The sequence below is a fragment of the Pteronotus mesoamericanus genome, unplaced genomic scaffold, assembly GCF_021234165.1.
Source record: "Pteronotus mesoamericanus isolate MK-2021 breed Mesoamerican mustached bat unplaced genomic scaffold, CSHL_Meso_final contig_94, whole genome shotgun sequence".
Lineage (NCBI taxonomy): Eukaryota > Metazoa > Chordata > Mammalia > Chiroptera > Mormoopidae > Pteronotus > Pteronotus mesoamericanus.
Genome location: NW_026555285.1, coordinates 58,873 through 85,510, shown reverse-complemented (window position 1 = coordinate 85,510; position 26,638 = coordinate 58,873). Strand labels below are relative to the sequence as shown.

The window sequence follows — 26,638 nt, the reverse complement described above, 5'->3', positions numbered from 1 at the left end:
GTTAACAATGAAACTGAGAAAAAAATCAAAAGAAATAATCAAAAGATACCTTGAAACAAATGAAAATGTGAACACAACAATCTCAAACCTATGGGACACAGCAAAAGCAGTCCTAGGAGGGAAATTCATAGCATTACAGGCATACCTCAAGAAACAGGAAAAATCTCAAATAAGCAATATAAATTTACATATAAAGGAATTAGAAATAGAACAACAAGCCAAGCACCAAGTGAGTAGAAGAAAGGAAATAATAATGATTGCAGCAGAACTGAATGAAATAGAATCTAAAAAAACACACCAAAAAAACAATGAAACCAGGGCTATGCCTATTAAAAGATAAACAAGATTCACAAACCTTTAACCAGACTGATCAAGACAAAAAGACAGAGGACCCAGATAAATAAAATAATAAATAAAAAGGAGGAGTAACAACCGATACCAAAAAGTAAAAGGGACCATAAAAAAAATATTACAAACAACTGCATGGCAACTAATTGGACAAACTAAAAAAAATGGATAAATATCTAGAATCATAAAATCTTTCTCTTTTTTTAAAGACACATTTATTCAGCATCAGGATCAGACTATTACATTTAGCAATCAAGAGCATGGGTGCAAAAAAAAAAAAAAAAGACAAAAGAAAAACTACATTAAAAACCCTGTGTTGGAATGCTTTACACTTTCCACAGAACAGAAACTAAAATAACCTGTTATACAATTAGTCGAAAATACAGTCCTAGAGTTTTTTGCCCATTCACATGAGTATTGTCTAAAATATGTCTTCTTTGTAGTAGCTAGGCCCTGCCACCACTGTGCTTGGCTGAGTTCACAAATCTGTTGTAACCTGTAGCTTTCCTGTCACTTCCCTGGCTCTCTTCTCCTGCTAAGCTTTGTTTCCTGGCAGCAATTAAGCTTCTGCCGCTGCCATAGTTACTGCTGCTGCTGGAACTGCCATAGCCACCTTGATTTCGTGGTTTGGCAAAGTATTGACCTCCACAACCATAGGGGCCATAGCTTCTGCCTCCAAAGTTTCCTCCTTTCATGGGTCCAAAATTTGAAGATTGATTGTTGTAATTTCCAAAATCATTGTAGCTTCCACCACCTCCCAAATTGCTTCTATCATTACCAACTCCATTATAGCCATCCCCACTGCCACCATAATCCACCACCACCATGGTTCCCACCAAAGCCACCTTGACTGCTGAAGTTTCCTCAATGACCAAAGTTGTCATTCCAACAAAAACCACTCCACGACCACCTCCAAAATGTCCAGAACCACTTCGACCTCTTTGGCTGGATGAAGCACTAGTCATTTCTTGCTTAGATAGGGCTTTCCCTACTTCACAGTTGTGGCCATTTACAGTATGGTATTTCTGAATGGCAATCTTGTCTACAGAGTCATGGTCATCAAAGGTTACAAAAGTGAAGCCTCTCTTTTTGCCACTGCCTTGATCAGTCATGATTTCAATCACTTCAATTTTCCCATACTATTCAAAATAATCTCTTAGGTGATGTTCTTCAGTGTCTTGTTTAATACCACTGACAAAAATCTATTTCACAATTAAGTGGGCACCTGGTCTTTGAGAATCTTCTCTCAAGAGAGCCCTCTGTGGTTCCACAACTCTTCCATCCACCTTGTGTGGCCTTGCATTCATGGCTGCAACCACCTCAATCACAGTGGCATATGTGATAAACCCAAAGCCTCTGGAGCGTTTGGTGCTTGGATCTCTTACCACCACACAGTCTGTGAGCATTCCCTGTTGCTCAAAATGGCTCCTCAGACTCTCATCTGTTGTTTCAAAGCTCAAACCTCCGAAAAAGAGCTTCTGTAGCTGTTCTGGCTCTTTGGGGGACTCTGACTTAGACATGACTACTGCAGGAGAGGAGGCTTCAACGATGCTTACTCAGAGGCATCCACTGGCAGAAAGGCTAGAATGATACAATATTTCAAATCAGGAAGAACCAGGAAGAATCATAAAATCTAAATAGACTGAATACAATTAATGAAGTTGCAACAGTAATAAAAAAAAACAAAACAACTACCAACAAACAAAAGTTTTGGACTGGATGGTTTCACAGGCAAATTTTACCAAATATTCAAAAAAGAAATAATACCTATCCTTCTCAGACTATTCCAAAAAATTCAAGAGGAAGACTCCAAAGCTCTTTTAATGAGGCCAGCATTATCCTAATTCTAAAACCAGGTAAGGACACTGCGAAGAAAACTAAAGTACAGGCTAATACCACTGATGAACATAGTTGCTAAAATCCTCAACAAATTATTAACAAACCAGATCCAGCAATACATTATAAAAATCATAAACTATAATCAAGTGGGCTTTATTCTGTGGATGCAAGGTTGGTGCAATATTCACAAATCAATACAAGTGATACATCACATAAATAAAATTAAGGATAAAAATCACATGATTATATTGATAGATGTCAAAGTAGCATTTGATAAAATCTAGCAGCCATTTATGATAGGAACTCTCAACAAAGAGGGAATACAGGAAACATACCTCAACATAATAAAGGCCATGTATGCAAACACACAGCCAACATCATTCTCAACAGGCAAAAACTAAGAGTATCTCCCTTAAGATCAGGAACAAGACAAGGATATCTACTTTCACCACTTTTATTCAATGTAGTACTGAAAGTCCAAGCCACAGCAAGCAGACAAGAAGGAGAAATAAAAGGCATTTGGATTGGAAAGGACAAAGTAAAACTGTCATTATTTGCAGATGACATGATACTGTATATAGAGAATTCCAAAGATTCCCCAAAAAACTACTAGAATGGGTTAATGAATTCAATAAAGTAGCAAGAAACAAAATAAATATCCAGAAATCAGTTGCATTTTTTTCTACAACAATAATGCATTTTCAAAAGGGAAAAATAAAAAAACATCCCATTTATAATTACATTAAAAAAACTGAGGAATATTTATCCAAGGATATAAAAACCTGAACTTGGAAAATTATGACACTGAAGAAAGTAAATGAAGAAGATACAAATAAGTGGAAGCATATACCATATTCATGGACAGGAAAAATTAACATTAATATGTCCGCATTACCCAAAGCAATCTGTAGATTCAATGCAATTCCTACCAAAATACCAATGTCATACTTCACAGAACTATAACAAATACTCCAAAAATTTATATGAAACCAAAAATACCCTGAAGATCCTCAAAAAATGTGAAAGAATAACAAACCTGGAGATATCACAACTCCTGATATCAAACTATACTATAAGGCCACTGTAATAAAAATACTCTGATACTGGCACATGAACAGACATGGAGATCAACAGAACAGAACAGAAAGCCCAGGAATAAACCCAAACCTATATAAGCAATTCATATTTGACAAAGGTGGCAAGATCATACTATGGAACAAAGACATAATTCAATAAATGGTGTCAGGAAAACTGAACTGGTACATGTCAAAAAAAAGAAAAAAGAAAAAAAGAAAGAAAGAAACTAGACCACCAACTTACACCATACACAAAAATAAACTCAAAATGAATAAAAGGCTTAAGTATAAGTTGCAAAACCATAAAGACCCTATAAGAAAACATAGGGAGTAAAATCTCAGATATTCAATGTAGAAATATTTTTGATGATAGATCTCCTAAGACACTGGAAATAAATCAGAAAATAAAATGAGACTACATCAAATTAAAAAGCTTTTGTACACCTAATGAAACCATCAACAAGATTAATAGGAACCCACTGTATGGGGAAACACTTTCACCAATGATACATCTGACGAGTGTTTAATCTCCAAAATATACAAAGAGTTAATATATCTCAACACCAGGAAAACAAACAACCCAAATAAGAAATGGGCAAAAGACCTAAATAGAAACTTCTCCAAAGAGGACATACAGATGGCCAATAGACATATGAAAAGATGTCGAGTATCATTATTCATCAGAGAAATGCAAATTAAACCTTAAAGAGATATGACCTCATACCTGTTAGAATGGCTATCATCAACAAATCAACAGACAGCAAGTGTTGGAGAGGATGGGGAGAAAATGGAACCCTATTGTACCGTTGGTGGGAATGCAAATAGTTCAGCCACTGTGGAAAACAATATGGAGTATAGTTAAAAAAATAAAGTTGGAACTCCCTTTTGACTCAATGATTCTTCTTCTGGGAATATACTCCAAGGATCCTGAAACACCAATACAAAAATATATATAGGCACCCCTGTGTTTATAGCAGCACTATTTACAGTAGCTAAGATTTGGATACAGCCTAAATGCCCATCAGTGAATGAGTGGATAAAAAAACTGTGGTACATTTACACAATGGTATACTATGCAGCAGTGAAAAAGAAGAAACTCTTACATTTTGCAGCATGGATGGACCTGGAGAAAATTATGCTAAGTGAATTAGTAAGTCTGTAAAAGAAAAATACCACATGATCTCACTTTTATATGCAAACTGATGAACACAATAAACTAATGAACAAGATAGTAACAGGAGCTTGAATATGTAGAACAGATTGACAGCTGCTGGAAAGGGGGCAAAGGGCTGGATAAAAGATGATGAAGGGATTAACCAAAGAACATATGCCCATTAACATATGATTATATGGAGACCCATATAATTTTATTAACCAATGTTACCCCAATAGATTCAATAAAAATTTTTTTAAAAACTGAAAAATCAGGTGAGGATGGACAAAGTGAATTGGGTTCTCCAAACCAGCAGTTCTCAAACTTGGGCAGGCATAAGTATATGCAAAAAATGCAAAAACTATATGAGGAATGCCTAGATTGTAGATTCAGTCTTCTGTCAGGGTGCATATGAGAGTCAACCAATTAATTTTCCTCTCTTGTGTCAATGTTGCTCTGCCTCACCTCCCTTCCCCTCTCTCTAAAAAAAATCAATAAGCATGTTCTCAGGTGAGGTAAAAAAAAAAGTGTAATTCTGATTCAGATAGTTGCGGATATATAGAAATGTTTTTTAGTCCAAAAACACTTAATGATTCTGGTTGCCTTTTTAATTGGGGAAAGGAGAGACATAATCTGTCCATAACCTGGTTGCATGGATATCTGTAAGGATTTTCTGGGTGACAATTAGGAAAAAAAAGCCTCACTTTATCTTTCTCCTTCCCCAGACAAATGCCTGTAAGAAGTGAAGCTGAGTTTTGAGTCTGGGGGAGATAGCATGGCTCTAAGAAAGTGCTCGACACATTCCTTGTCTCATTCCACTGTCAGAACATTGAACTCATCTTTAACCTAACCCAGTAGAAGTTTCCAGAACATTGTGAAAAGTGTTAGGGTGAAAGGAGCTGCTTTTGAACAGCACTCTGCACCAAAAAAGGTAGCCTAAGTACATAGAGACCCATAGAGAGAGGAACTTTGTCTTTGAAAACTTTGGCCCAGAAATTGCTAGGTACGCTTGTTTCTCATGTAGAAAGCATGATGCTAGCAGCCACCTGCACAGATGTGTGGAGAGCTGGAAACAGGCCAGGGAAGACTAAGGGGTGAGCCTGGGCACTCCCACTCAAAACCTTCCATTCCTTCTGCTACCAGCCAGGCTATTACTACCTGCTAACCTGCTTATGTGGGGAAAGCCCAGATCCCAAAGTCACTAAAATTAAGTTCTCTAGGAGGCTGCAGGTATGATTGGCACTAACTGGGAACCCGCAGTATACTCATGGACTTGACTTTGTTACGGTTTCCATTTTTAACTCTACCAATCACCCCATTCTGCACTGAAGGCAAACACCTTCTCAGGAACCCAGCCTGAGCCAAGCTTGGCTGAGTGAGTCAGGGCACTGTCTGCTCCCAGAGTTGTTCTTGAAGCAGCCACTGCCCTTTGGGGTTTTCTGTCTCCAAGTAGTCCTCCCCTGGTGATGCCAGTGTCTCCAAAGCAAAGATCTCTGCATCCCATTCCATGTCTTCTCCAGAGAAGTTGAAGAGGATCCGTCTGGAGCTCCCTAGGCTGGAAGGGAAGAAGGCAGCAGAGAGGGTAAGTTCAGTTTGGCCAGCCACACAGAAAACATATACTCTGATTTACCACTCCAGTAGAGACTAGTGCTGGGTGTTGTAGAGGAGGAAACAGTGTTATCATGGGGGCTGTGGATGGACCTCAGCTGGACCTCAAGTTGGGCTCAAAGTAGAAAGGAGGGTGATGAAGGCTGGATCCTAGTTCATTATTATGGGAGGAAAATGTTATTTAGAAAACCCGTGAATCCATCAGAGTTGAAGGCTTTTGTAGAAACAGGGAGAAACAGGTGGATAAGGATAAATGGGCCTTTCTGTTTAGAACAGTGAAGCTTCCCTAGTTATGGCCTGAATTGGCCAGAACAAGAGAGCACTTACTGTTCTGAATGAGTAGGTTGCAGAAATTTTGGGCTAGGGATAGTCACTAGTCTTGGGAGAGAAAGATATGGAGAGAGAGAGAGGCCAAAAAAAAAAAAAAAATGGTGGCAATGTGGCAAGAGGTGTCCAGCCAGCAAGAAGTTCTCCACTTGAGCCTATCCAATATCTTCTTAAGTCATGGGCATTTAATTGGTTTGATGTTGGTTCCCACTTGGTGCTATGTGCTCTTCAACCATGAACTCTCATTAAAAATTCATCATACAATGTGTGTCTGTGACATTTAGGAGAAATAAGGAAAGAAGATAACAAAGTATGAGGACTAAGTGGGCCAGAAGGGAAGAGGGGGCAGATCCAGAGTGGAAGCAATAGTCAGGAGTGGTGAAAGCAGAGAACCAGGTTAGTGTATATAATATGAAAAAAAAGTTTTTTGTAAACTAAGATCTTCATCCCCCAAAATATACAAGAATAATTTTTGGTGTGGAGGAATGAGGCTCAAGTCACCTTAAAAAACATGCCAAGAATCTGGAGGACTTGAAAACATCTTGGTTATACTATGTAGTTCAAGCACTTACTCATTTTTGCAGACTTTTGGCTTAAATTTCAAGGTGTTGAATGCTCCTTCCACAGCCTTGGGCAAGTAAATGGGGTGCCTCTCAAGTCTCCTCTGAGTGCCAGTGGTTCTGCACTCCATGCTTCTTCGAAACTGGCCATCCATCATGTGTACGGAGTGCACAGGCATGTCCTCAGAGTGCCGGCGTGGCACCCGCAGGATCCAGTTGGAGTGCAAGCTATGCTCTTGGGAGCTGGTGGCCACTGAAAGATAGAAGCAGGGCCCCCAGAAAGGAGTGCTCACCATTGGAAGGAGCAGAATGCAATGGAGAGGGTGAACAGAGCTGAGAACTTACAACAAATGCATACATACTGCAGCAAATTCCTAGAAAGGACTGGAGAATCAAAGGGGTTGATTTGACTCTGCATTTATAGTGTAAGAATACAATGGAAAATTGTGTAATTAAAAATAAAAACAGGTCTAAATGTACTAACTTGGAAATATGCCCAAGGTGAAAGGAGCAGATGACAAAAAAGAGATGTTATTTTTGTTTAAAAAAAATAAATTGAGTCTGGGTATTTGTGTTTTAAACCTTTTTAAAAAGACATACTCCAAAATGTTACCAGTGCTTACTGCCTCTGGGTGGTAGTAGCACAGATCGTATTCTTTATTTTCTTCTTTATATTTTGGTGTGTTTTTTGATTCAATTGATTTACAATGGACACATGTTAGTGTGGATATCAGAGAAAAACCATAAAGTCATTATCAAAAAATTGTAACTATGAAGATGACATGCATCCTCAGTGGATTTTGTTGTCCTTTCACCTATGTTCTGGATTCTGAGGCTCAGCTCCTGTGGAAAGAGGTATTTTTTTGTCAGGGATTGAGGGGTTTGTTGAGAGAGGAGGGAAGGCAGCCTCCCTGCAGGGTACAATGAGCTACAGGAGCAGTAGCCTGCGAAATTCTGCAGAACCCAGGGAAAACAGAAATCTCACAGATTAAGGGCAATCAAGGCCAGAACTACAACAACAAGAATATAAATCTTTCAATCATTGAATAACACACTCAAGAACTATTTAATATTGGTACCAAAAGTTGTTACCTCAGTAAGCCCTGAATAAAAACCATCAATTACACCATGGGGAGCAAGTCAAAGATTTAAAAAACTGACATTTGAGTAATAGAATTTAAAAGTGGGCTCAATTCATGAATATGTTGAATTCTTTGCTCTCCATCAGAGTCGTGACATACCTAGATGAGGAGAAAAGTATTGCCCTCAACCCTTACCTCACTCCCTCTCCAGCTATCCATCCTGGGCCTGGGCAAGCACCCTGGCCCTTACTTGCCTTACATATCCTTTCATATTGATGACTTATGACACAGAGGGAATGCTGGAGGGAGGGGTGCAGAGGGACAGCAAGGTGGGTGAAGGGTTAGAGTTGTGTCCAACAGCTGGTACCTGCCCTGAGCCAAGCTACCTCTGGTAGGTTCAGAAGCTAAACCTTAAAATATAGTTTGTTCTCTTTTCTTTTTTTAAATTATGTTAAAATACAAATGACATAAATTTACTACCTTAACCATATTTTAGTGTATAATTTAGTAATGATGAGTATATGTACCTTGTTAAGTGACAGATCTCCAGAATTTTCATCTTGCAAAACTGAAATTATCTCTATATCCATTTAGCAACAACTCCCTATCTAATGTCTTTGTTTAATCATTTTTCTGTTGCTTTTGCCTTATGGAGTCTTACAAAAGTTTTGCTCTGTCTCAGCTGTGGTAATAGACCACAGGGAAGGAGTTTTTCCCCAAATATGGCCTCATGTGTTGAAGAGGTAGGCTAAAGCAGTAGTAACAGAGACAACTAAAGTAAGGGACCCTCAAGAGAAGAGCAAGCTCAGGGTCAGGCTCTGGCTTGCATATGTGAGTTTCCCTGTAATCAGGAGGTGGGATTCCTGATAGTGCATCATATAAGTCCACTTCAGAGATGGCAACCCATCCACCTTCTGCCCCCAGGATTGGAACTCACCATCGAAGTCCACATCCTCATTCAAAGGGTTTGCCTCAGCAGCCCGTGGCCGTTTCTCTGTGTCCAGCTCTGCAATGATGGAGTCAAAGAAGGCGATGGCCTCTGCCACGTCTGCACTAAACTGTGAGTATTTCTTAGGGGTTTCTTTCTGTTACAGGTAAAGGGGAGGAAAGAGAGTTGTCTGAGCCACCCTCATAGACAACTGCCAAAAAGAATTAATTGCTGCTGAAATTAAGTGTATGTGAATTTATAAATCTGCAGGATTTAAAAGGTGAATTTGATGAGTGCCCTGTGGAAGGTAGGTAGGTACTCCACATCTACATTGCTGTAGGTCAATAGATTTCCTATTATTTCAAGGAGGGAGAGAGAAACAATGAAAAGATCTGCTTCTCTCTCGGTTAGGAATGGTTATTGACAATTATGCAAAATACTTAGTCTATCTTTGGTCTTCCTTTTTCCCTAACAATAAACACCCAATCAGGTAATTGTACAGTTCCTTAGGTAGATGATGAGATGCTCACAGCATGAAAGAGAGGACAAGATATGTTGGAAACACTCACTAAAAATCATCAATGCCTGAAGTGAACAAATATGGGCTCAATTCATGGAATAAATTGAAGAGAAATTAGCATAATTGTTTGAAAGGTATACAAAATAACAAATTATATATTTAATAAAAATCTGAGTGCTTAACTAGATTCTGGGCTCTGTCCTGTTTCCTTCTTTTTCAGGATTTTATTCATCATCATCATCTTCACAAAAGTCCATCAAGGTTCAAAAGTGACTGATATTATACTTTTTGACTGATATTATACAAGGTTCAAGCATCACGGTGGACTTTGATGGAGAACTCACCATGAAACGCACAGAATCAATGCATGAATTAATGAAAAGTTCTCTGAGGAATTTAATAAGTAGAGAACACAAAAGGGAAAATATGTGTTACCCGGGCCTATTTTGACTATGTGTAGAGATGTATAGTTCTTTTATTTTATGTGGGCATTTTGAAAGTACAATGTTATTAGAAATAAATATGAATTAAATACAGGCTAGCATGTTGGGAAATGCATGTACAAGATTTTAGTGAAATGTATGCATTTTGTACTATTAGAAAACACTTTTAAACCAAAAGTTTTCTTTCTTACAGAAAATATTAAACAACCACAACATACATCTGAATCTTTTTTGTTAAAAGTAGAAAACTATCCAATGCCATTATCCTCCCCCTTCAAAGAGCCTACTAAACTGAAAGCAAGGAAGGGAGAAAAATAGAACAGAAAATAAATGGTGAGAACAAGAGAGAGGCCATCAGTGAAAGACATAATTCCAAGAGCTTCCAACAATTGGAAAGCAATAGAAAAAGGGTAATTAATGTAACAGCAGAGGAACTGGCCTTCCAGAGCTTCAATGGTGGGGAAAGCAGCAAAAGAGAGAGACATTTTGAACTTTGGGAGCTGAAAACACTCTAGACTTGACAACACCAAATATATCCAGTATGGGATAGGATGCAAGACTGAGAAAGAACAGGCTGAAAGACTATATGAGCACAGCAGGCCGGGCCACCAGGCATCTTCCCTGTAGTCAAATGACAGTAGGGCTCATCAATATAGGAAAGTCAATATTCTTTTTCCCTCCTTTTGTTTTTTCTTGCTGGTCTCTCAGCCTTGGATGTCTCATCTGTCTCACTCCTATTCATCTATCAAGATTTGGCTGATATGACCTAGTGGTTTCACTTCTGGGTATATATCCAAAAAAACTCAAATCACTAATTTGAAAGAATATGTACACCCCAGGGTTCATTACAGCATTATTTACAGTAGCCAAGATATGGAAACAACCCAAGTGCCCAATAGGCAAGTAAATAAAAAGGCTGTGGTACATATATACAATAGAATATTATTTGGCCATAAAAAGAATAAAACCTTACCACTTGTGGCAGCATGGATGGACCTAAAGGGTATTATGCTAAGTGAAATAAGTCAGCCAAAAAAAGACAAATACCATACGATTTTACATATATGTGCAATCTAAAGAACAGTATAAATGAACAAACAAAACAGAAACAGACTGATAGATACAAAAAACAGACTGATGATTGCCAGAGCAGTGGGTGATTAGGGGACTCCATAAAAAAGGTGAAGGGATGAAGAAGTACAAAATAGTCATGAGGATATGAAGTATAGCATAGGGATTATAGTTAATAATATTGTGTGTATAATAATAACTATGTATGGTGCTAGCTGGGTACTAGAAATATCAATGGGAACACTTGGTAAAGTATATGACTGTCTAATCACTATGCTGTAAACCTGAAACTAATAAAAATGATATTGAATGTAAAAAAAAAGGACTTGGCTGGCACAACTTTTTCTCCATGATGACTACCCTCTCTTAATTCTACTATTACACATATCATTTTTGAGATTTTATTTTTGTGAAGTGAAAGAGAGAAAGAATAGAGAAAGACAGGCAATCTGATCTGAAACCCACACAAAGGATGAATATTATTTAAGAGGAATGCCAGGTCCCTAAGTTTTTGCATCTCAAAATCCATCTCCACATGGAAACAATGTCTGCAAGTCTCCAGCAGCAATTACCATCATTGTTTGGTTTAATACAATGTGAGTCTTAGTCTTGCATGTAGGCATTGTGTTTTTCTCATCTGGGTAACCTTATAATTGATGTAAGGTGTTTATTCCTCAATGTCCCCAGGAAGTAGACTTTGGCAATCAGCTAAGAGCAGCCCAAAGCAGTTGCATTCATTTAGAAAGGTTTAGAAGATAGTTAGCGTGTCCTAATCAGCAAAGGCCTAGAAGAAAAGGAGTGTACTACCATTAGTTAATTAAATATGAGCTCTTTACTGTGGCCTCCTATGAATCTCCTGTACCTCCTCAAGTATTATCCTTCAAGAATAACATTTACAAATTAAAAAAAATAAACCACTAGCATATACATCACCATGTTAGCCACTCAACTCTCTGTCCATCAAAACTGGTGGACAAAGATGCTTTCAGCTTCACATTTGTTAGTTATTCCAAATATTCGAACATGTTATTGTTTCCAAAACTTCAAGCTTTAAGATTCAAAACTCAGGTATCCCTCCCATAGCTTGCCCTTTCTATTATACTTAGCAGAGATTGCTTTACTCCGCATACCCTGAGACACTAGCAAGCACCTTAGACAACACTAAAGAGTCTCATTTTCTAGATCCCACATCTGAGGTCTCTGTTGAGTCAGTCAATAAATTATCATTATAAAACTTGTCTCTGTTAAGAGCTTTTGGATCCTGGTGTGGCTGGAGAGTGCAACATTGGGGCACCAGGGAACACTGGTGGCATTATTTGTGGCTGACCAATACGTACCTGTGTGAGCAAGTCTCATCATAAAAGAAGGCTTTCCCTTACTTCCTTACAATAGTTACCTTCACCAGTTCCCTCCAAACCCTTCATGGAATGAGATAGGGGCATAAATAAATGAAAATGAATAAATAATTGCTTTCCTTTCTTACTTAACCCAGTTTCCTTCTCTGTAAATGAAAGCAACAGCCCTTGACCAAGTCTAAGAATCTGGCCTCAGAGGCAGTGAGGGGATGCCTCTCCCTCAGCCCTGCATGGTAACTCTATGACAGTCCAGGCAGATCCCAGCTAAGCATCAGAATCTTCTGGGGTGCTCTTAAAGAATATATTTGGTCTTTTACCAGACCAATTACTTAAGACAATCAAATTATTCTAATGCACAACAGCTGAAAACCACCATTCTGTAGAAACCCCGCCATGGGGGAGGGACTCATGGCTAAGTCTTTTTCAGTCTTCCTTCAGCTTCCATGGACTTTTCTCCCCTCTACAAGGACATTCTCTTGGTCAACACTTGCAGAGAACACTATCACAAAAGATGCATCAACTGAGGCTTAAGTTTTGGGGCTCAGGGTAATATCATAGGAAATTCTAATTTACAAAGAGGTGGTGGTATAAAATGTAACACCATCAACACTTGCAAGTGAGATCTATAGTAGTCCTCCCTCTCTAAACTCAGAACTCCAGGTGAAAATGGATTGCTTCCCTCCCAACCTTGATTTTTTTCCTAGCCCACAATGCTCTAGTGACTCCTTTGGAAAGTCTGCATGTAATGCAGCCTGCAATCCTGTCACACCTGGTCAGACCTGAGTTTCACAGGGCTTGTGTTCCTTCATCAGCCCTACAGCATCCCCAAGAAGAAGCAACTTACTATGAAAATATCTGTATTACATTGCCAACTCCACCCCAATTTGCCTTTCATATTCACCTTCAGTGGCCTTAAGGTTACCATTTTCCAAGTCTCCTTGTCCCCAGGTGTGGGTCTCAGATTACTTTACCCAGATGGAAACCTTTACATATATTTAAACCAAACTCCACTGTAATTCTCATTTCAATATCTGAGTCCACTAACATGTTGGTTTCACCTGTCTTCTGGGTACCTGACTTTCTCCAATCTGCTTGTTTCTTTATGGGATCTGTCAGTATTTCTTTGCAAGAGGTTTGGATTCTACAAAATAAACTTCCAGTTGTAAACAGGATTTTTTTTCAGAGGTTAGGTTAGGGGGACATTCTAAACCCACCCAAAGCCAAGAGGACCACCGCTAAGCATCTAGCCTTCTTCTCACCTCTCTTATTTGGCAATCCTTTTCACTTCTTCAGAGGGCCAGTTTATTCATTGCAGCAAACAGTCCTGGGCACCTCTACTCTATGTTCACATCCTGCCTTATGTGAATAGTCTACCACAGCACATGGTATTATACCCTCATAGATCCCAGCAGACCAGTGGTCCTTAACCTCTTCTTTGAGATAGCTTTGGCAAATAACACTCACAGAAAAGACTTTCTGTGGATAAATACTCACTGCCAGCCTATGCATGCATGAGACAGGTTGTACAATATACACAATCCCAATTTTCTTGGTCATAATTCTACCTCTTTCTCTTCCAAGGAATCTCAACACATCAGTGTGGTTCAGGCAGTGACACTGAGAATTGTACCTTCAGATAGTGGTATAAGCTGCATAAAGACAGATGAATTATCTTTTTGTCTATGGATGTCAAGCACCTATTTTGGAGGCTGGTATGAAGTAAGAAATATTTGTTGAATGAATGAATGAATGTGTGCTATACACATGCCATTACCTAATGTTTATATTCTCCAACCAGTTTATATGTTGCCAATATACACTTTTGGATTTAACTTGACAGTTTTTGAGAACTCTGTACTCCTGTCTTCACAGAGTACTGATATTGCTTTCTTGAGCTATTAATACATGGAAATCTGAATGTTAATATAATTGAGATAAAATTTCCAGTATCAAATATGGAGTTAGTTTGGATTGGAGAAATCATTTTCACTTGAATCATTCAGCTGGGTGAACTTAAATGCAAAGCACTTCAAATATATCCACAAGTAATTTAATATCATTAAAAAGAGCTTTGAAGGATAAACCTTAAGAGCTCTGACTAATTCATCCACTTTACCTGCTGCCATCCTTGTGATAGATATTCAAGGCCAAGTACAAATAGATATTTACCTTATTCTCTTTATGTTAGAGCATTTAAGGAAACATGTACCCATAATCAAACAGGAGTTTGTGAAAAAAAGAATAGGAGTTTATGAAACAAGAATTGTAGATAGGAGACATAACTTGAAAAAAGATATAATTACTGAAATTTAAATACATACATACACATACCCACATACAAATTTTAAATAGATAAGCTAAACGGCAGGCTAGCCAGAACTGAAGAGAAAAATAATTAAAAACCAGTGAAGTAGATTGTGGAGATGAAAAAATCAGCTCAAAAAAGATAAAAAGAAGGAGGAAATTTGTCACAAACTCTAGTGTAACTAAGCCTTGGTGTTACCTGTCATAGCTAAACATTACAGTCATTTTGGGAGCATAGCTTGCACATCTCCAGTCTTTGGTGTTAGAGTTCTAGACTCACAGGTTGATAGACCTAGACTTTTTATCCCAGCTTTATAATCTTAAGGTTATTATTACTATTATTATTATCATTATCATTATTCTTATTTGCTAAGACCTGGTAGCTCTCCATCTTAAATGTCATCTAAAGGGTCATTTCACTTTAACAAAACACTGAGTGAAAAATTATTTATCACATTTATCAAAGTGTTAGAAGCCCAACTGACAGAATAGAATGAATATCCTTGAAACATAGTATAAAATTTTCAGATCCAGTAAGTGAAACATCACAGTCCAATGAGAGAAGGGATGGATTTGTCAATAAAGGTGTTGGAAAACTTTGCTATTTGGGAAAAATGCAATGTGAATTCTCACTTTTCACTGCATATCAAAATAAATTCCTGATAGACAAAAGAATAATTTTTTCATGGAACTATTAAAAATAGACAAAAATGGCCCTAGGTGGTGTGGCTCAGAGGATTGAGCGCCAACCTGTGAAACAAAGGGTTGCCAGTTCAATTCCCAGTATATGGCATATACCTGGGTTGCAGGCCAGGTCCCCAGCAGTGGGGCATTGAGGTGCAACCACACATTGATGTTTCTCTCCCTTTCTTTCTCCTTCCCTTCTCCTCTCTAAAAACAAACAAATAAATAAATAAATAAATCTTTAAAAATAGACAAAAATGGCAAGTTCTAAGAAAGAAAGTAATGGAAGAACTATCAAAGACAAAAATTGACATACCTGATTACATAAAAATCAGTAGTATTTGTGCATCAGATAATGTCAAATAAAGTTAAAGATACATAATAATTTAGAGAAAATATCTTACTCACATGGCAGATAATGTATTCATATCTTTAATATAAGAAATTTCATGTAAATAAATGATAAATGTTTAATAGAGCCAAAAGAAAATTTATAAAGACATAAATAGACAATCTATTAAATAAGAAATACACATTGGTTTGACAAAATAAAAGGGTCATTCCTTGCTCCAGCAGTAATCAAAGAAACGTACATAAAATACTGCAGTTTATCTGTTACATCAGTAAACTTTTTAAAAAGTTACTAACAATACTGGGTGTTGATAAAGAGCAATAAGAAAGGGTTTCTCAGTTGTGACAAATGGATGAATCTTGAGAATATCATGTTAAATAAAATAAATGGAAAAAGTCAAGAACAAAAACTTATAGACACAAGGGGAGGGGAGGTGGGGAGGGTCAAAAAAATATAAAGGGGGTCAAATATATATTAATAGAAGAAGTTTGACTTTACGTGGTGACCAACAGTATAATATACAGATGATGTATCTAGAATTGAATACTTGAAATCTATATAATTTAATTAACTAATGTCACCCCAATAAATATAATTTTTAAAAATTAAAAAAGAAGGGTTTTCTAAGTCACTATTGATGAAAGTATAAATTATAAAATGGTTCTGAAAGCAATATGAAGAAGAGTATTTAAAAATGCATGACATTTAATTCTTGACCCGTTACTTGCACTTCTACATATCACTGCTAAAAATGCCTTATAGACATACAGTAAGATGTATGAATATAAGTTTAACAAAATCAAAGACTGTAAATTGTTATATTTTTTGCAGTTAAAATTTGAGCTTTCAAAAACTAGTTAATGAGATGGGAAAAAATTGGCAATATATATATAATATTAACGAAAAAAGAGATCATAAAAAGTATATGGTATGAACCAAATTTAGTCAATTTAGACCTATACATACATTAGGTTTGTCAAATTGAGCAAATAAAAATAATGAATGGCAATTAAATTTCAATTTCATGTAAATAGTAATTTTTTAGTATAAATATGACAAGGTCTGTCTGGAAAAAATCCAGCCACTGTTAATATAATGAGAATGGTTTATGCAACGTTAATGTAACCTGTCAGCCAAGGAGAGTGGACTGGAATGTGCATGGGCGAACAATGATAACTTCACTATACTAGTCAATGGGGGTAGTAGATGCTGCTGAGTGAGCATTTGTACTGTGTGGCCATTGCATTCAAAATGATTGAGCGAGTAGAGCAATGAATATGCATCAAATTTGGCATTAAGCTTGAACATTCTTCCACAGGAACTATTTGGATGATTCAGAAGGCTGCAGCTACCTGCAACTGGTGATTGGCAGCTTCATCACAACAACACTCCTGCTCGTTCATTACAACTCATGCAGAGATTTTTAGTGAAACATCAAATCACCAAGATCACTCAGCCCCCAACAGCCCAGATTTGGCACCCTGTGACTTCTGGCTTTTCCCCAAACTAATATCACCTTTGAAAGGGAAAAGATTTCAGACTGCTGATGTTCAGGAAAATACTACGGGGCAGCTGACAGTGATTAGAACTGTGTGAGATCTCAAGGTGCTTACTTTGAAGGGGACTGAAGTACCATTGTCCAATGTATGATGTTTCTTGTATCTTGTATCTTCTTAAATAAATGTCTCTTTTTTTCATTGTGCATGGCTGGATATTTTCTGTACAAACCTGTAGTATATACCAAATACTGCATGGACATAATTAAACCAAAAAATCTATTGTTTATCTGAAATTCAAATTTAAATAGTCATCCTTTATTTTATCTGGCAAGTCTAATATATGTACATGCAAAAATACAGGAAATAAATGATTGAAAGGAAATATACCTATTCATTTTGTAACAACTATCTCTGGATGATAGGGGTCTAATTTATTTTTATTTTCTTCTGTATACATTTCTGTTTTTTACAAATCTCATATAATGAGAAAATACAACTTATTATCAGAAAAAAATGTTTACCTAAAAAAGTGTCCTTTTGATGATGAACTCTGATTCATTACACACTGGATGTTTAAATTATTAGGGTCTGATTTCATATGAATATATTCAAACTGTATTCTACTCCACTAGAAACAAAATATAATTTTCCACTGATTGAAAACCACAGACCTCTTACTTTTCCATATCTTCCATCAAACTTTGTAAGTTTGCTTCTTAAATTACAGTTGGAGCTTATTAGATTATTGGCTTATTGAACATCTACTTTGTGTCTGGAGACTTGCTAGAGGTTGGAGATAAAAAAATAAATAAGACATGGTGCCCGCACTCAATGTAGTGATAGCCAGTAGCTGAAATAGCAAATGAACAGACAATTATAGTGCTGTGTGCTAAGTAAGTACTGAGGGCTGAGGTGGAGGTCAGGCATAGGGAGGAGGAAAGTCCACTCTATTATTGTAGATTGTGGATATAAGAAATGGCTTCTGGGGAAGTTATTTCTCTGCTACATAAAAAAAAGATATTAGCCAGGTAACCAGAATGTGATTAGGAAGAAAAAGGGAGGAGGAAGTATTGCTTCCAGTACATGCCTGGAATAGATTGGAAAATACAATTACCCATCTAGCAGTTTGAGAGGGGCTACAGAAATTAAATGCTTTGATATCAATCATTATAATAATATCTGTCATTTTATGGAGTGCTCTGCCAAGAAAATGGAATATTCTATGCAGCTCATATTGAATTTTACTGCCTTTCAGTTCTGCAAACCAGATATCGGCCATGGGATGGGGACCCGGATCCCCACCCCTACCTTCATCCCATGACTAATGCTCACAGAAAACTTGCATTTAAGTATCACTATGTTTGCAGGAAATCTACCCAATGGATCTAAAAAACACTTCCCAGACATGTAAAACAGATTCAGAACCTACTTCCCTTCCCATATGTGATTTATATGTTGATAAATTGGAATCATTTTAGATGGCTAGAATTTAGACCCTTCTGCCATAGAAGAGAAAGAATCTTCTATGTGTTGCTGACATGGTCTTAGTTCACGAAACAGGATTGAGTGGCCATTATAGAAAATTGATTCTGAAAGCTAACTATTGTCAGAATAAAACTACTATCAATCACTTTTGGCAAGCATTCTCCAGAATTTCATTCGTTCTTTTTAAATCATTCTTGTAGCAGGTGAGTTTCTTTTGTTGGGGCAGAGGGTGGGGTGGGGTGGGGTGGTGGTACAGGGAGAGGTATACATTTTGTAGCTACTTCATGAAGGCAGACAAATCAGGAAACCAAGCTGCTCAGAACCAGATGACCCACAGGAGAATTAATGAAGTTTCTTCTGGCTATGGTAGGTGACTGGTAACTCTGGCCCCCAAAAATGCCCAGGTCAAACCATCTGGGTAATGTTTCATGGGGCACTGTAGCCAACCCAAACTGCCTCACTAGACTAACCCTGGTTCTATGGCTAACTTCCCTAAGGCTCATTTCTTATACAGCCCAGTTCTCATAGTATGATGCTAGCTAGCTGTTTACCAGTTCACCAAGCCTTAAAGTATGAGGAACTATCCTCAGTGAGGATCCCAAATGCCAATGAGCATTTGGTCTGAGTCAGAGCATAATCTGAAATGTTTCCTCTTCACTTTTCATAAATACCCAAAATGATCAGCCACACAAAGGAAGTCTGACACATGCTACAACATGGATGAACCTTGAAAATATTACGCTAGATGATAAAAAGCCAATATTATAAGGACAGATACAGTATGATTCCATTTATATGAGGTTCCTAGAATAGGCAAATTCATAGGGACAGAAAAGAGAATAGAGGTTACCAGGGATAGGGGCAGGGAAAGTGGGGAGTTATTGTTTAATAGATACAAATTTTCTGTTTGGGATAATGAAAAAGTTCTGGAAATAGTTTGTGGTGGGCTACATCACATTGTGTATGTACTTAATGCCACTGAAGCGTACACTTTGAAATAATTTAAATGATAAATATAAAAATAAATTTTATGTTCTACTTAAAAAGATTATTTTATATTTAAAAAAATTAAAAATTGTCAAACCTTTTATGAAAACATTCTCCTAATTTCTAAATGAAGTATTTTTAGGGTTTTCATGACCTCTTAAGAAGTTCATTTTCTAGTTTACTATTAATATATTAAAGTTCTAAAAATATATTAATTACGGTTTGCTAGTCTTTTGAATGAATTATTTTGGGTTTATATAAGTGGTTATTTTGGAAAAATTCATAGAAGTGTAGTATGAAGAACTCTGGTTATTGTTTGACAATAAATAATTTGAAAAGGTAAACATTTTTCTTTAAAAGAAATTTATATAAAATCATTCAAATAAAAACAATTTCTTAAGAATTCATGAACTGTGATGAACTTAATTACCCATAATCTGGGGACAATAAGCAGCATTCATTTAAGGAACTATGAAGTGTTATGTTTAAAATGGTAAACTTAAATTATTTTTATTTTACCACAACAAAAAAAAAAGTAAGCTACAATGGGTGAAAATTTCTGGAATTATATAGTGGTGATGGTTGCACAACTCTGAATATACTAAAACTCACTCAGTTATACACTTTAAAGAGTAAGTTTTGTGACATGTGAATTAAGGCTGTTATTTAAAAAAGTAAAGAAAGCCTAGCTTAGAGACTTGATGCTCATGAGAAAGAGTAAAAAGAGAAAAGTGAGATAGCCCACAGCCTCTCCCAGTAGCATGAAGAAATTACCATGGGAACAAGAAGGTGAGGGAGAAATATACCGAGGCCAAGACCAGTTAAGTCCCAGTTATATCTTTTTGAGATGCTGGGATGGGGTGGGGAGGAAATGCAAGAAATAAAAAAGGACACATTTTTACTTTTTACAAGCATATTTCTCTTATAGGATGAGCTACATAATCAGAGGATTTTGACAAAAACCTTGGAAGGGTGTATGGTCCATTCATGCCTCTGACATCTGAATTCTCTGCTGGGTTCAGAAGGCACCCACAGAAGCTACTACATATCATTCCCTGGGCACTCACTAAGACCCAGTGTAATGCTGCACCCTTGGTTATCACAGCAGGACCTCTGAGACAATGCCACCAGAAATCTGTGTTCTGGTGTACTGCCTTGCTCTCCCACAAGAATGATCACCAATGAGGGCAAGGACTTCGAGTTGCTTATCATTATCTGGTATCATCCCTGACACATAGTATTACTCAATAAATGTGTTGGTGAATGAAGAATGAATTAATGATGTATTGCTACTAAAATATTATTGAGGAAATGATCAGCCACATTATGCATGGGTCCTTGTATCAAGGTCCATATGAGAAAATTTGAAATTTAAAACTGGGAAAAATATCACTTTCCCCAAGCAATGGGTATGGCTCTTTCTCTCAGATAGTCAAAATGTTGAAACAAGTCCAGCTCTATTTTGTTGTAGCTTCAAGAAAGTACAGAGCCAAATCTAAACTCATCTATAGCATCTTCAGCTGCTATATTATTTATTTATTTATATTATTTTTATTTTCTCTTGATGGTTTTTTCTCTTGTTTTTCCAACTTTTGTTGCTACATTTTTCTGCTAGTGTGTGACTCACTCAGGTACCCTGTAAAATGAATTGGGAAGTATAAAACGTATTTCTGTTGAAATAATTTGAGGACACAATACCCACCCATTATCAAGTTCTTATTGCAACAGTGCTCACACCATTCCCTAACTTTCTTCCTAGTGCAAAAGTAGATAGTAGAAACTAAGTATTTCAATGCTAAGGAGACCAAGAGTAAAAGTGGAATCAGAGTTAGCTATGTGGAGAGAAGGTGTCAAGATAGAGGGAATTTTTACTCAAGAATTGAGGAGAGGAAAGAGTCTTCCTTCCAGTCATGCTTCTGGTCCAGGTTTGTTTTGGACAAGGAAAGCCCAAGCCATGTAGCCTCATGTGGGACCTTCATCCAAGCACAGAATCCATGCAGGGTAGGATGACTCTCCCTGGCCCAGATGTGCAGTATAAAGCAGGCTGCTTATCTCATCCTGAGTTGCAAACTACCACAACTGATATATTATACAAGCTCAGAATATATTTTCCAATTGAATAGCACCATGAATACATTAACAAGAGTGTGAGTTCTGGTATCATAGAGACTAGCTTTTTCTTCATCAAGTGCACAGCCTTACATAAATTACTTAATATCTTTGAGCCCCAGTTGTTTTTTGGTTTTTTTTTTTATCTGTAGTGTGGGGCTAATACTCAACACCTGGGCTTGGAGAATGATTAGTAGTCAGGAATCTGTTGATTGTTTTTCCAACTTTTGTTGCTACATTTTTCTGCTAGTGTGTGACTCAGGTACCCTGTAAAATGAATTAGGATGGGTAAAAAACGTATCCCATCTTGAAGCTCAAGTTGTGCTTGAGCTTCAGCACAGGCGCAGGAGGAGGTGGATGTGAAGGAGACCCCACTGTTCTTTTTTTATGGCAGACACACCCCAGGTGTCCAGAGCAAGAGAGTTGGGTGGCTTTGCCCTGTAGGTTCAGAAACTTTATGTTTCAGGACAGGACGATTTCAAATATACCATCCTTCTACCACATGAATTTTGTACTGTGTTGGAGATTCTAACATTTGGTCATCCAAACAATGAGTTCGAAATTGCAGCTCATGTCCAACACTGACAAACACACACACACACACACACACACACACACACACACACCCCTCCTCAAATATGAAATTTTTGTTAGTTTTGATTTTAAAATGTTAAAAAAAGTATTTTTCATTCATTTTTATAATTACCTCTTATGCTGATGGAGGAGTACATTGTCACAGGGCCTGGCCAGGACCCCACCATACAGGAGCCCAGGGGTCTTCCATACCCACACTCACTTCCTCTTTCCATCATCCCATCTAGCATCTCTGGAGCACTAGGATAACAGACCATTTGTCATCCTAGTGTATTATGCTTTAGATACATTTTAGCATTTCATTGGGACCTATTAGAATGCCTTAATCCAGGCTATAAGAAACTATGGGTCTTGTCCCTGTAGTGGTTTGTGAAATCAATTTAGGGTGTCATGGCCAATATTTAAAAAAAAATACAGAATATTTTTTAAAAAATATTAGAGTACCAAAGAGAACTTTTGTTTCGGTTGTGTGTTTTGGTGAACTGGGTTAACATCTAAAATCTATTTCTTACTGAGAGTTTTAAACAAAAGTTTATTTTTAATTTAACTTATTTTTATTGAATTTATTGGGATGACATTGGTTAATAAAATTATATAGGTTTCAGGTATACATCCTCTGTATATTATATTGAGTGTTTACCACCCCAAGTCTTCCTCCATCACCATTTATCTTCCCTTTACCATTTTCTACCCACCCCCCACCACCACTTTTAAACAAAACAGTTTAAAAGTCATTACCTTTCCTCAAAGAGAGACAGACAGGGAAACTAGGTTCTGTGGCTGGTATTTGTGGGGAGGGGGAAAGGGCTTGCCATGGTGTCCAGAATGACAGGGAACATTGCTCACTACTTACATGGAGACCAGCTCTCCCATGCTCTACAAGACACACACACACACACACACACACACACACACACACACAAACCCAGCAGACTTTTACATCTATAAAGCATCTATAAGTGACCATAGTCATTGTTATGCTCTGGGGATCAGAAAATGATAAAGATACTGTTTCAGCTTCATCAAGCTCACCAAGCTCACAGCAGTCCACCAAGGGAGGTACACATGCTAACAACCACAATAGGATGTGATAAGTGGTAGAACAGAGATGTGTTTAGACTAATGTTTGAGAAGAAAAAAGGCTGATTCTAGAGAGGGGTAGAAGGCTATTCATTTCCTAGGGCTGCTATTACAAAGTTCCACAAACTGGGCAGCTTAGACCAACAGAACTTTATTCTGTCACTGTTCTAGAGATCAGAAGTCAAATTAGGGTGCCATCAGGGCCATACTGTCTTTGAAAGTGCTAGGGAAGGATATTTCAGGCCCCTCTCCCAGTTTCTGATATTTCCTTAGTTTATGGCAGCATAAATAGAATCTTCACATGGCATTCTCCCTTGTGTGCCTGCATGGGTCCCAATGTTCCCTTTTATAAGGGCACCAGTGATGTTGGATTAGGGGCCCACACTAATAACTTGCAATCACCCTAACTAACTAATTACATCTTTAACCACCCCTCTTCCAAATAAGGTCACCTTCTGCAGTAGTGGGTGTTAGGACTAAAACATTTGATTTTGGGGAGACACAATTCAGCATATAAAAGGAGGTCAAGAAAAAAAATGTTGTTAGCCCTAAACCTTGAACATCATTTTCTACCAATGCAGAAAGGTGATGACATTCCAGAAGGAAGAAACTCTCCTGGTTCCCTGTCCCTTCTGTGCTCAGAGAACCAGGCAGACACAAGCCTTGCTAGCCTGTCCTTGTGAGGACATAGAGCCTGCACCCAGTATTTCTCAGATTACGACCAGCATACAGTGCTTTCTTTAGAAGTGATGAAGGAGAACCTCTTGTCTAAAGGCTGCACCTTACATTTCAGAGTCAGTAAACACTGGACTACCTAGTATGTACCCGGTCCTATCACAAGCAGGATCTTGCTTCCTTCTCACAAGCTAGATTCTTATTTCCATTTGTACACTACTGAAATAAAAGCCCAGAGAGGTAAACTTAATTTGATAAAGGCACACAGCTTTTGTTTGTAAATAGTTAAAATTCAGACCTTGTTCTGACTGACTTCGAAATCCTTTTGAAACTCTTTTCCAGTTACACCATGATGAGAGGCATCACTGAGGAAATCCATACACTACATTGTGCCTGTAATCCTTCTCACGGCCATTCCTACTCAGCCAGATCTCTTTGTTCTGACTGTTAACCTATCTCTGTCTTCAGACAGCTGCACTAGAAAGGGAGCAGAGAGGAAAGAAGCTCAGTTCTACAAAAGAGAGGACTCCATTTTTCAGGAAAATGTAGTGCCTAGAGAGACTCTAACCAGAGCCTGGAACCCTAGAATACTCAAGCTGGAAGGGAGTCCAGAAGCCACTGCTGCCCCCTCTGTCATCAAAAGTGGCCCCAAAAGAGGGGTGACTGGTCCACAAATCTACAGCTAGTGGGCCTAGGGTGAGTACTGGGACCTAAGAGTAGGACCCTTTGTATAGGCCCCAATATGAAACACTTTTGGAGTTAAATTGATTACTTAAACTGCCCCCACCTGGGATAAAATTCAGACAGTTGAAACCAGCTGGATTAGGCCAAGCCCTGGAGGTTTGATAGTAGGTCAGTTAGTCATTCAATGTTAAATGGGTTTGCATGGCCTAAGGAACACTCTGGGGAGATAGCCGGGATGTAGGACAGTTAGATCTGCTCTGAACAATTTAGAGTCCCATCATCAGGAAAACAATTGATGGAAAATAAAACATAACAACCCCAAACCTCAGGCATTAAAATATATTGAGGAAAAACCGGAATGAGTAACTGACTGAATTAGGGGTCCTGTCAGAACTGGGTCACTGGACCTCAATTTACTCTGTGATACAGATGGAGCCACTCCCCATTTCTCTTACGACATCATTAAAATGCTCAAAGAATGGTACTTTATAAAAACACTGTGATGGGTAAAAGTGATCAGATAAATTCAAATTATTCCTTTCACTACGTTCCTGTTTAGTCTCTCTTGGCTTGAAGTCTTCGGTGCCAGCAAAGCTGTTATGCAATCTCTTTCAAGACACAGACTCTCTGTGGCTGTGCCCAAGTCCCCAAAATATCTGGGTCCAGGGTCCTGATGGAGCAAAGCCTCCAGTTATTTGATTCACATGGGGCTAAGCAGCTAGGTATTTGAAAACATCTTGTTCATATGAAAATTTCACTTTTCACTGGTATTTTTAGATGTGATTGAAATAATAAAAAATAACAGCAATATGTTGAGAAATGATTTGCTGTCACCCAAACATCAAACAAGCATGATCTCATCCATGAAGTGGGCAGTAAATTAAATGACAGATATACAATACAACAAGAGTGCAGCCTGAGCCCTCCCACCAAGCTGCTCTGGGACCCTGAATGGTGCCTTCCCACTGTCTCAACCTGGCTAATCAGCATGGGACTAATCACTATTCCCAGGCTGAGACATGACAATGGACAGTGAGGACAACTGAGCCATTGCTTAGAATGCTCACATTCACTAAGCTGTGGAGTGATGAGCCAGGTTTCAAACAGGCATCAAAGGCTCCTGGAACAGCTGTTATCTCAATTGCACTTACCTTTATTTCTTTGGAGGTAGGCTGGCCAACAGCCTTTTTTTCTCCCTTTGAGGATTTGGAGGAGGTGATTGAGAAGCCCTGGGTGTGCTTGGGCTTCAGGTCATTGAGGCTGCTGAGGTACTTTTTCCGCAGGGCCAGAAGCTCCTGTAGGTACTGCAGACAGTCCTGGGTGCGTGAGAACAACCACACCCGGTCTCCCTCCTGCTGCAGGTAGTACACGCTGGTGTCCATGCTGCTGGTGCTTTTGAGTTTATTTAAGGACTCACTGAATTTCTTCCCGTAGTCCCCGACCACGTACATGGAGCTGCTGCCAATCAGCTGCACTGTGGGGCCCGCTCCACTGTAGTAGGAACTCTCAGCTACCTCCGCCTTCCTTTGTTGGCTGGAGTTAAAGATGGAGTGGAGCTTTCTAAACATGGTGCTCAATTTCTCTCCGAGGGTACCTTCCAGCTGCCAGCGCTGTGCTACTTGATCTAGCTGGGAGTGGAGGAGCCAACATGCAGGCCTCCTGCCATCTGCCTTCCAGGAGCCCTCTGATCTCTGGAATCCCAGTAGCGAGTGTGGGCTCAGTCAGGCAGAAAACCAGGGCATCTCTTATGTGTATGTGTGGAGGAGGGGTACATTTACAACCAATAAACAAGATGCTGTAAACTACCTGAGGAGAAGAGGCAGTGAGTGCCCTGTGGGCTTAAAAGCAAGCACCTTGGCTAGTTCTAAGCACGAT

The 26,638-nt window shown here is 38.3% G+C and overlaps 1 protein-coding gene and 1 pseudogene across 1 annotated transcript; both read right to left on the bottom strand.

The window, feature by feature from the left end:
• Nucleotides 1-794: 794 nt before the first annotated feature.
• LOC129081006 (heterogeneous nuclear ribonucleoprotein A1-like) lies at nt 795-1,868 on the bottom strand (annotated as a pseudogene).
• Nucleotides 1,869-5,796: 3,928 nt separating this feature from the next.
• CUNH13orf42 (chromosome unknown C13orf42 homolog) lies at nt 5,797-26,331 on the bottom strand. The gene is made up of 4 exons (XM_054586606.1): nt 25,915-26,331; nt 8,931-9,078; nt 6,924-7,164; nt 5,797-5,971 (listed from the first exon to the last, which is right to left on the bottom strand). Exons 1-4 carry the CDS (start codon nt 26,329-26,331, stop codon nt 5,797-5,799), a joined length of 981 nt encoding a protein of 326 aa, XP_054442581.1.
• Nucleotides 26,332-26,638: the final 307 nt, after the last annotated feature.

What these genes read in the sequence shown, in the direction of transcription:
- CUNH13orf42 (XM_054586606.1), bottom strand. Translation starts at nt 26,331, where the DNA reads ATGTTTAGAAAGCTCCACTCCATCTTTAACTCCAGCCAACAAAGGAAG. An exon ending in CTACCTCCAAAGAAATAAAG is followed by an intron (nt 9,079 to 25,914) that starts GTAAGTGCAATT and finishes TACCTGTAACAG; the next exon opens with AAAGAAACCCCTAAGAAATA. An exon ending in CCAAAAGTCTGCAAAAATGA is followed by an intron (nt 5,972 to 6,923) that starts GTAAGTGCTTGA and finishes CTTCCCTTCCAG; the next exon opens with CCTAGGGAGCTCCAGACGGA.